The sequence below is a fragment of the Chlamydomonas reinhardtii genome, chromosome 10 (assembly GCF_000002595.2).
Source record: "Chlamydomonas reinhardtii strain CC-503 cw92 mt+ chromosome 10, whole genome shotgun sequence".
In the NCBI taxonomy this organism is placed as follows: Eukaryota; Viridiplantae; Chlorophyta; class Chlorophyceae; order Chlamydomonadales; family Chlamydomonadaceae; genus Chlamydomonas; species Chlamydomonas reinhardtii.
Genome location: NC_057013.1, coordinates 5233858 through 5243530, shown reverse-complemented (window position 1 = coordinate 5243530; position 9673 = coordinate 5233858). Strand labels below are relative to the sequence as shown.

At 64.0% G+C, this 9673-nt stretch overlaps 1 protein-coding gene across 1 annotated transcript in view; it reads right to left on the bottom strand.

Annotated features, from left to right (window-relative positions):
- The window catches only part of CHLRE_10g457150v5 (uncharacterized protein), a 10602-nt gene extending 1005 nt beyond the window's left edge, over positions 1-9597 (bottom strand). The window contains exons 1-20 of the mRNA XM_043067082.1: positions 9303-9597; positions 8860-8977; positions 8440-8568; positions 8056-8190; positions 7840-7897; positions 7556-7605; positions 7109-7207; positions 6752-6847; positions 6453-6541; positions 6145-6205; positions 5493-5949; positions 5235-5336; positions 4876-5033; positions 4348-4556; positions 3982-4159; positions 3553-3781; positions 3111-3410; positions 2630-2928; positions 2245-2307; positions 1-2072 (exon numbers count right to left, since the gene is read on the bottom strand). The exon at positions 1-2072 is cut by the window's left edge and continues 1005 nt beyond it. Of these exons, the coding sequence (XP_042920479.1) occupies positions 1740-2072; positions 2245-2307; positions 2630-2928; positions 3111-3410; positions 3553-3781; positions 3982-4159; positions 4348-4556; positions 4876-5033; positions 5235-5336; positions 5493-5949; positions 6145-6205; positions 6453-6541; positions 6752-6847; positions 7109-7207; positions 7556-7605; positions 7840-7897; positions 8056-8190; positions 8440-8568; positions 8860-8977; positions 9303-9409 (3270 nt within the window). The 5' untranslated portion in view covers positions 9410-9597 and the 3' untranslated portion in view covers positions 1-1739. The remainder of the gene's footprint in view (positions 2073-2244; positions 2308-2629; positions 2929-3110; positions 3411-3552; positions 3782-3981; positions 4160-4347; positions 4557-4875; positions 5034-5234; positions 5337-5492; positions 5950-6144; positions 6206-6452; positions 6542-6751; positions 6848-7108; positions 7208-7555; positions 7606-7839; positions 7898-8055; positions 8191-8439; positions 8569-8859; positions 8978-9302) is intronic.
- Between the last annotated feature and the right edge of the window lie 76 nt (positions 9598-9673).

The following is a 9673-nucleotide window of genomic DNA, read 5'->3' as shown; positions in this document are numbered from 1 at the left end:
GTGGAGGCAGGCAGGAAAGGGTGTGAAGGAGGGGAAGTGAGTACCGTAACTTAGTGGGGATGGAGCAGTTGCGGATAGGAACCTGAGCCGGCATTCGGTAAGCGATGATTGCGCATAGCGCTCCGTCAGATGGTATGGTTGCGCGAAATGCTGGCGCATCGGTACGGCTGGCGCGAGTGTCGGGAACAGACCCCTTTGGGGTGAGTGACGGCGGGCACGCGTGCGGCGTGCCGACGCGCCACAAGTATGACTGGTCGCTAATGATACACGTTAGTAGTGGCTGTCTACATATACTCACCGATTGCAATTCTAAGCTGCGCTGCCTGCTATTGGTCCCTCCGGCACATGCGACTCGATGACCGGAGCGCATCATACATTTTGCCACGGAAGCATGACGCCGGAACACCGCCGACGACCTGCAACCAGTGCATAGGGCGCAATTGGAGCATCGCCGCGAAGGAACTTGCAACCAAAACCAGTTAAGCTTGCGAAACGCCATGCTGGGTGCAACCAGCGACCCAGCGAGGCCACGCGCCTGGCCCGCAGCGGCTATCGTTGACTTTTGACCCAAAGGTTGTAGCGCCAGCTGGGCTTCGCGCTCGGGCTCACCTCGCTCTGTCACAACCGACACACGAACCCGCCTTCACTGGATCCCACAATTCCGCAGACTTTTGCGACTGGTTCTCCACCGCCCGCTCGGCTGCTTGCGCCCGGTCGCTACGCCCGCTGCCTCCACAGTAGAACCACAACGGTAAGGGCTCTCAACCACGGGAACGACAGCCGTAGCTGCTACTCAGAGTGAGAACTACAGTATCAATTTGCAGAATGTTGGTTTTGACGAAAATGGGGGGAGCAAGGGTGTTGGTTCTCTCAAATGCGAGCTAGCGCCCAAGCGTGCTACACATGGGCGAGTAGACATACAGTAGCTGTAATTATTGTATGAGTGGCAAATTTTAGTTCGAGCGGCCCTTATGTGATCCGAGCGCGATTACCCCCCGAGGGGCACGCCATGCGCGCAGGCCCCATGCAACAGAAATTCGCCGGGCACCAACCCGCGCACAGATAATTCATAGGACTACACCATAGCCATCAGAGACCGGCCGGGAACAAGCCCCGCAAGCGGGGCAGCATGGGCGCGACACCACCCTGCCGCGCCAACTCACCCCAAACACGCTCCAACCACTTGTGCGACACAAGGGCTACCATACAGTAGCGCGCGACACCTAATCGCGTGCGCCGGAGTGTGCGAGCAAACATTGTACGGAGGAGCTCGTTTGGGCCCTAGGACGCAGGGCCTGGGCTGGCTTTTGGTGCATTCAATAGAGCATTGGAAACCGCGGGCACACATATGCTGGGGTGCGCAAAGGTCGGCGGAATTGTGCGACACAGTGAAACAGTGAATCCAAGCATAAAACACAAGACAACATTAACTCTCGTGCCCATGCCAAGGCTTGGCCTTTTCCCGCCAGCCCTGTCCTCATCCCTGCCCTGCCCGGCGGTCACCCCAACTCCCAAGTTTACACCAAGTCCACATTCCCCAAACGGTATACATAGTGGCCTCATGCCGCATCCATCGCATGGCTCGCAGCATCGTATGCAGGCACCATATAAAGCATCACCCCCCCCCCCTAAAGACAAGCTGCCCCCGCGCAGCCGCAAGTGGATGTATCATTCCTCTGGGCAGTGCACTGTATGAAATCACCCAAACCTACAACTATATCCGCTCGCTCGCTGCCTCATCACCCCTGGCACAAGCAGCCCAGACCCTGCACGCAGTCCCTCAGGCGGATGGGCTGTAGCGTGTGCCCGTCAAAGCTCAGGTTGAGCGCGGGAAGCGGCAGCGTGCCTCCCACGCGGCCGGGGCCGGTGGGCCCGGCCGCCGCTGCAGCTGCTGCTGCCGCCGCTGCTGCCGCCGAAGGGGCGCCATAGGAGCGGCCAGCGGGTCCCGCCATGACCCCAGAAAACGTATCGGAGGTGGCGTAGGGAGAGACGTCCCCGGTGACGTGGCCACTTCCGTTTAGACCCGGGCTCACGCCCAGCACGGGTCCCGTGGCAGAGCCGTAGCTTCCATCCTGAGGGACGCGCGAAAGTTTGGAGGGGTAGCGATGGCGATGAGGCAGGGGATTTGGAGCTGCTGTAAGATCAACAGGCGCGGCATCGTGGCAGCATGCGCAAGGCAGTAAAACTGAGAACAGGCGTCCCTTGCACAAGCACACGGCAGCATTCAGCACATGGCACGCCCACCTGGGACACGTGCGAGAACTGCATTAGCAGCTTTGTGAGGTGGTTCTGCAGCACGAGCTGGGCCTGTAGCGAGCAGGAGCGGGGCCGTCCAGGGATGACTAAATTTGACTTCTCTCAAGCGAAGTATGAGCGTCGGGATGAGGAGTGAGACCATAAAAGGCTATACCGTAGCAGTGATGACCAGGCGCAAGGGTGGCACAGACTCCATAGCGGGTTGCGCGGCGACCTCGTGCAGAGCAGCAGCTCGGTTTCGAAGATGGAACCATCACAACAGCCCCAGGCGAGCAGGATGCTATCCTGTCCGACCCACACCGCACACGCAGCCCCCAAGCCCAGCACAACGGTCTTGACATGCGCCCCCGACCACCCGCAATCGCCTCCTCACCTGCAGCTGAGCCGTACGGCCCTCAGGCGACAGAAAGGCTGCATCGCCCGCGGCCCGGCACACCGCCTTGCACAGGTCCAGGTTGTACAGCGGCACGCCAAGTGAGGCGCTGAGCGGCAGCCAGGGGCCGCCGCCGGTGCCGCCGCCACTAGCAGTGTGGCCGGCGGCGCCGCTGCTGGGCTCGGCAGCGCCGCCGCGGCGGTCCCCGCGCTGCTGCTGCTTCTGCTGCTGCTGCTGCTGCTGCTGCTGCTCCGTATCTGTGGCGCTGGCCGATGTGGGCGGCGAGGCCAGCCCGGATCCTGCAGGAGCAGCCGTTAGTGACAGGCGTTAGCGTACTCTACATACGGGCTTGACTACCGTTCTAACTACGCAGGGTATACCGTGTGCGAGTAGCAGGCATAGCGCCCGCGCTCCCAGCATCCTTGCCTGCCGCTACCGCCGTCAGGTACCATTCCTCATGCATACCAAGCATACCACGCACCCGGTGGCCGCGTCTGCCCCGACTCCTCGGGACCAGCTGGCGCGCTGGCTGTCCCCTGGGCCACACGCGCCGCGCCTGCCGGCTGCTGCCGCGCCTGCGCCTGCGTCTGCGCCTGCGCCTGCGCCTGCGCCTGCGCCTGCGCCTGCGCCTGCGCCTGCGCCTGCCCTTGTCCATGCGGCTGTGGGTGCCGCATGAGCCGCAGGTGCCCCACGCAGCTCGCAAGGCCCAACGATTGCAGCGCCGCCACCAGCGGCGGCTGCAGCGGCACAGACACGGCGCCGCCACCGCGTCTCCGAAGGCCTGCACGCAGGGGAACACGACCATAAAGCCATGGTCGCCTCAGGGGTAAAGGCAGACTCTGCAGCTTGGAAGCATAGGCTTGACAGTTCCGGCCGCAGAAAGCCGCAATGCCCAACCCGCGTGCCAAGGACACCACACTTACCAGGGACCATCACCGGGCCCGCCGCCGCACCGGCGCCGGCGCCCTCGTTGTCGGTGTCGCTGGCGCCCGCCGCCTTGGCCAGCACAGCCGCGGGCAGCGGCAGCGGTACCTCCACCACCTCGGGCGCAGCGTCAGCGTACGGCACCTCCAACGGCTGTACCAGTACGGCAGTACGGCTGAGCATCTCGTTCAGCGTGTACAGCAGGAAGGGAGCCTCCACCAGCGTTGCCTGTGAAGGTAACCCCGGGAAGGCGGAAAAGTGTGAGAGGAGTGGGCTCCAGGCACGCCCAGTAAGCAGCGGGCGAGGGTGAGGGCGTGGGATGAGGGCGTGGGATGAGGGTCACTGCCCAAGTGTTGCCATCGGATCAGCGCTCTAGCTATACCGTTGCCGTGCCTACAACAAGTTTCTTGAGGGCTGCGCCCACTTACCCCGCCGTCGCTACCGTGTGCCCGCGCCCGGCTGCTGCTGCCGCCGCCGGCGCCGTGCGTACCCTCCGCGCCCTCCTCCTCCCACGCCGTCAGCAGCGCGTGCGTGCACCGGTCCAGGGGGTGGGGCAGCCGCCACACGCGCTGGCCGCACACAAACACCATCGATTGCGGGCCGCAGCTGCGAGCAGGTGGGACAGCGCGCGCAGGGCGAGCGGTTGCCAGGGGCCGCCACAAGCGGCAGACAAGCACGCAGCGCAATCCCCGACGCCGCAGAATGAGCGCACTGTCCGACGCCTTCCAAATACGCTGCTCGTGTGCTACATGTCTATCCCCCCCCCGGAGATATATGAAGCCTTCAAAACCCACCGCGCCGTCTGGTAGAGTGCCAGCTGCAGCCAGGGCGACGCCGCCTCCAGCGTGGGGCCGTAGTAGGCGGGGCCGGAGCTGGCGGCGTGGGTGCCGGTGCCGGCCAACGCGGGAGCGCTGGCGCCGGCGAAGGCGTAGGGTGACAGCGGCAGCACGGGCGGCGGCAGTGGCGTGATGGGCACCACGGCGCAGTAGGCGTGGTGCAGCACCTGCGGCCACGTGGCGTCGGAAGCGGGCGGGAGGGGTTGTGGGAGGCAGGCGGGAATTAGTCAAGTGGTGGCGGGGTGTAGCCAGCCAAGTGGTGGCGGGGTGGAGGTGGGAGGTATGCATGATCGAGCTGGAGGGCAGTGGCGGGAGGTAGGCAGGGGTTAGGCGGATTGTGGTGCCTGGTGGCCGCGGGTCACCCGTATGCCGTAAATGCAGCGGGGCAGCCTCCCGCGGCGATGCGCCCGCTAAACCAACAGGCAACACCGCATGCCAAGCTTTCCAACCCCACTCTGACAACAGTTGCAACGCCTGGCCGCCCACCTTGGCCGCGGCACCCGGGGCCAGCCCTGCCAGGCTCTCCTTGCGCAGCAGCTCCAGCGGCACCCCGGGTCCGGCGCTGGCCCGCACCGCCTCCAGCAGCGTGGCCAGCGCGGCGCAGTAGTGCGTGAGGCGCAGCAGGTCGCCCTCAAACGCCTGGCCTGCAGCGCGTGCCGAGGCATTGTTGGGCGGGAGGGGGAGGGGAGGGGCAGGCGTGGGTGATGGTAGGTTGTGGGAGTGGGAGTGGGATTCGGGCAAGCCCGGTGGAAGCGCCCACAAGGGGCTTGAGGAGCACGGCCCATTCGGCGTTCGGATGTGGCCCTTTGGTACGTCGCCAGCCCGCCCACCTCCTTCGCTCTCACCTGCCGCGTAGCTAGCCCACAGCTCGGAAATCATCTCCTTCACCACCTCCTCGCCCGCGACGCGCCCGCCCTCGAACAGCGTCACTGAGTGCCGCTTCAGGCCTGCAGGTGAAGCCGGGTAGCGCCGAGTTTGAGAGCCGAGCGCAACGACCGCCGTTGCAGTACGCAAAATAGAAGCGAAGCAGCGGCTCCTATAGCACACCTAATAGCACCACTGGTTGAACACAACAACCAGTCACGTGTCGCGTGTCCACCCACCTGGCGAGAGCGCCCCCATCATCAGGTAACCGGTCGCCTCAGCATCAACCACCACCGCCACGCCGCCGCCGCCTCCCGCCGCAGCAGCCGTCACGCCGCCACCGGTCCGCTGCTGCTGTTGCTGCTGCGCCCCCAGCAGCCCAGCCGTCAGCTGTGCTGCATGCTGCTGCTGTAGCTGCTGCCGCGCTGCTGCCGCGGCGCCGGTAGCCGCTGACCCGGTCTGCCCATTCACTGGCCCATCGTCGTCACCACTGCCGGTCACCGCACGCCCGGGGCCTTGCCCCGCCCCATCGGCTCCTACTCCCATGCTGTCGGCGCCGCCTTTGAAGGTTGGTGTGCCGAGGTCAATCAGGTCACCCTGGGAGGCGCGCTGGGGAGGCAGCGCTGGGGTCATGGACAGCGGCGTGTCAGTCACGCGTGTGGCGAAGCCCAGTCGACACGCCACGCCCAGCGCTGCCTGCGGGGCAGGAACAGGAGGGTTACGCATGCTATGACGGACCGCGTCGAGCCGTCTGCTGCGCGAGCTCCAGGTGCCGATGCGGCCATGGATCCGTTAACGCATGCTCGGCAACGGCGCAGCATAAACGACGCTCGGGAGCTAGGTTCCGTGACCGCAAAGCTGCACAACTCATGAGTCATGACGCACACCCACCTGCAGCTCCGAGAGCCCCACGCCCAGGATTCCCGCCAGCTCCGCGGCACACATGCGCTCGCTGTAAGCAAGTTTGTGCGACAGGCGGGGCGCACACAAAAGAAGCACCGTCAACACAAGCTTCGGCGTTGCACCCGACTGCGACGTCTCACGTGCGACTGGGACTCCCAGCTTCCATTGCATACTAGCTTGATTCAGAATGCGAGCTTGTGCACGCCAACGCTGCGGCCCGCCTTGCGTACACATGCGTCGCAGCACGGCACGGCATGCGTTACCAGCAAACCGCTCGCGCCCCTCCCCCACCGTACCTGTTGGCCACAAACACGCCGTACAGCAGCCCCTCCAGCGGGTCCGCCCCCGCGTCCCCGGCGTCGCTGGTCTTGTTGGACACGAAACCCTGGGAAAACGGATGCATCAGGCGACGAGGGGCGTGTTGGAGTGCATCTGGCGCTACCGTACTTTCCTGGCCGCAGGACAGCTCCTGCCAGCCATCGGGTACTCTCTCCTGTTCTACACGCGCAGCGGCTCTCGCCAACTTCTTGACGCTTAAACAAGCACGCACGCCCCCTCCCGAACAATGCCCCGGGAGCTCTGCTTCCAGCCGCACCTCCAGCGGCGGGATTGCGAATCTGTCGTACGGCTCCACGGGCACCTCCAGATACACCAGCCCCTTGCGCAGCAGGCCCCGCAGCACCGACTCGGGCTACAGGTAAAGGCAGGCGCGGAGCAAGCAGGTTCTGGTGATCGCGGTGATCAGGTGATCGCGGTAATCACGTAATCACAGTACGGCAATCAGGTATAAAATTTCAGGCAATGTCAGCAATGCGGCAGTGTGAGCGCCCAAGGTATGCTGGGAAGCTAGCCCTCCAGGTCCATGTCGACATAATACAGTCTAAGAGTGACCGTCGATGTCCCGAAGGCAATGCAAGCACATACCGTATTCCCGTGCACGCACACCGCATACCTGAAGATCGCGAACACGCACGCCCCAGCCCGCGGGTGAGGAGCCCGAAGGCGAGGTGGAGTCTCCCAGGTCGAATGCATGGGGCGGCAGCGCGGCGGTCTGCAGCGCGCAGTGGCATGGGAAGTGAAGGAGTGTGGGACCCGAGGCCGTGTCAAGCAGTGGGCCGATGCGGACGGACAGGCAAGTGCCCCAAGCCGCCACGCACACATGCGGCGCGGCATGGGCCCTTTCCTATTCGTGCGTTCTCGACACGCGGCACTGGCTGCCCGTCACGGTATGCTCGAGCCCACACGCGCGCACACACACACACACACACACACACACACACACACACACACACACACACACACACACACACACACACACACACGCGGGCTTCCATTTCGTTTTTCAACACACACACACACACACACACACACACACACACCGCCAGCCTTTCCATGTTACCTTAAGGTGCGCCAGCTCCTCCTCCCCCAGCTCCCGATACTCCGACTCGCCTGCGAGCGCGCAGGAGGTGCGGCGAACATACGTTTCGGACAACGCTTAGACATGGAGGCGCATGCGTGTGTGCGTGCGCTGCCTTCTTGGCATGCTGATCCTGTGTTCCCAGCATCCCTCTACCCCCGGCCCTCACTCGTCCACACACTGGCACTCCACACCCCAGGGCCTTGTCCCTGGCCAGTGACTTGCCCCAGGATTGTGCCACCGCCACGTGCCACCCGGGCTCTCACCGATATTCACCACCGCCACGCGCCACCAGGGCTCCAGGCGTGCCACCGGCAGCGGCTCCTGCGCAGGTGTGCCGAGGGGCGTCCGAGTCAAGCCCTGACTCAACGGCAGGGGTGTCTGAGTCAAGCCCTGATCCATGCCTGCACTCATGTGTCCGGGTCTCTTTTGTAAACTGTGAGAACAAACATCCAACCCTCAGCCCCGGGCAGTCCGCTCACGGTGGGCAGCTGCTCTCGTACGATGGAGTCGCGGTTGATGTTGACTCGCCACATCAGCCTGCGGGCCTTGCAGGCGTTGAGCGCCGCGATGTACTCATTGCGCCCCACGCCAGTCACCGCCAGCGCGTCAGCCGCCTGCACGTTTGCGCGATGTGGGCGCGGCGGCATGTGTTAAGCGCCTGCCAGGAGAGAGTGACTTGCCCGCTTTCCACCCACTCACGCCCTCAACCCACAGTATCATCGCAACTTGAACCATCGGGCCTGGCCTGGCTCCTCCTCCTTCTCCTCCCTTCCCATCTCCCTACTCCTTCCACCAACCCTCAAACCTCTTGCCCCGCCCCGGACACACACAGCAGCCCCCCTAACCACGCCCCCCACCCCCACCGTGAAGTTGGGAATGCGGTCGTAGCTGCGCTCCTCCCTCAGGCAGGTGGCCAGCATGTCGATGTAGTACTTGAAGGGTGTCAGGCGGGCCACGCGACACACGTACTCGGACAGGTGGTAGGGGAACAACTGCGCCGGGCGGAGGCGGCGGGGAAAGGCGGGTGCGTGGAGTACGGCACGGGTGAGAGATGGGTCTTGACGGAGCGCCGGCGGGGAGGACAAGGAAAGCCCTCGCTCGAGATGAAAGCCCCGCATTGCTCCTGCACTGCCGTGCGTGCCTTGCTCCATGCCACTGACCGTCCGCGCCTTTCAACGCCATCTACCAAACTCCACGCCCATGCCTTTGCCGTCGAACCACCATCACCCAGCACCCAACATCGTATACCGCAAACCCAACAACAGTGCACACAATGCACGCACCCGCATCCAGCCCCGGTATGCGCGGATTAGCTCCTCATAGTACTCCTGCTGCTGGCTGACGGTGCAGGCCAGTGTCTCCGACCAGGGCATGCCGCGTTGGATCTGGTGCTGGATCACACTGTTGTGAGGGCGGGTGATTGGATGGGGTAGGGGTGGGTTTCGGGGTGGACGTTACGCGAGAAACGCCGGGTTAAGGTGCTGGCGAGGCGTACCCTGACTGCCCTCAGAGGTCCTGGCACGCTAGATGGGCACGCGTGGCTCAGCTATGTGTTGTCCTTGGCCAGATAAGAATGGGAGTGGGGCTCAGAGAGCTCGCGGGGATCGGCAGGGCGGTGCACTTTCCGTCACGGAAGGTGCGCCGATGTGGCAGGTGCACGGGGGGTCGGGGGCAGTTGCTCCGCCTCAGCAGGAGCGCCGGTTGGGTCCCAGCAATCGCCACTCACCGGACCTTCCATTCAGTCGGCATGAACATGTTCCGAATGCGCGGAGGCTGGTCCTCGTAGGGCTTGCCCGTCGCGAAGGCCCGCTTGAACAAGTCCTGGGACGCCATGATTGTAACCTCGCTGCCCTAGAGCTGCTCTATTCACTACCACTATAAACGTTGTTGACCGGAGGGCACCAAGCGAGGACTGCGGTTCCTCACATCCATTTGCGTCGCGTTTTGCAAAGGTGAAACACAAAACCAGGCTGAAGCTAGTATATATCTGCTCAATTTCAATGTTGTATGGCGTGGCCTTTGAACAAAGGCAGGGTCCGCACCGAAAACGCGTTCCGCTTCAATCGCAGCATCGGCAACGCGCTCTATGATACGCAC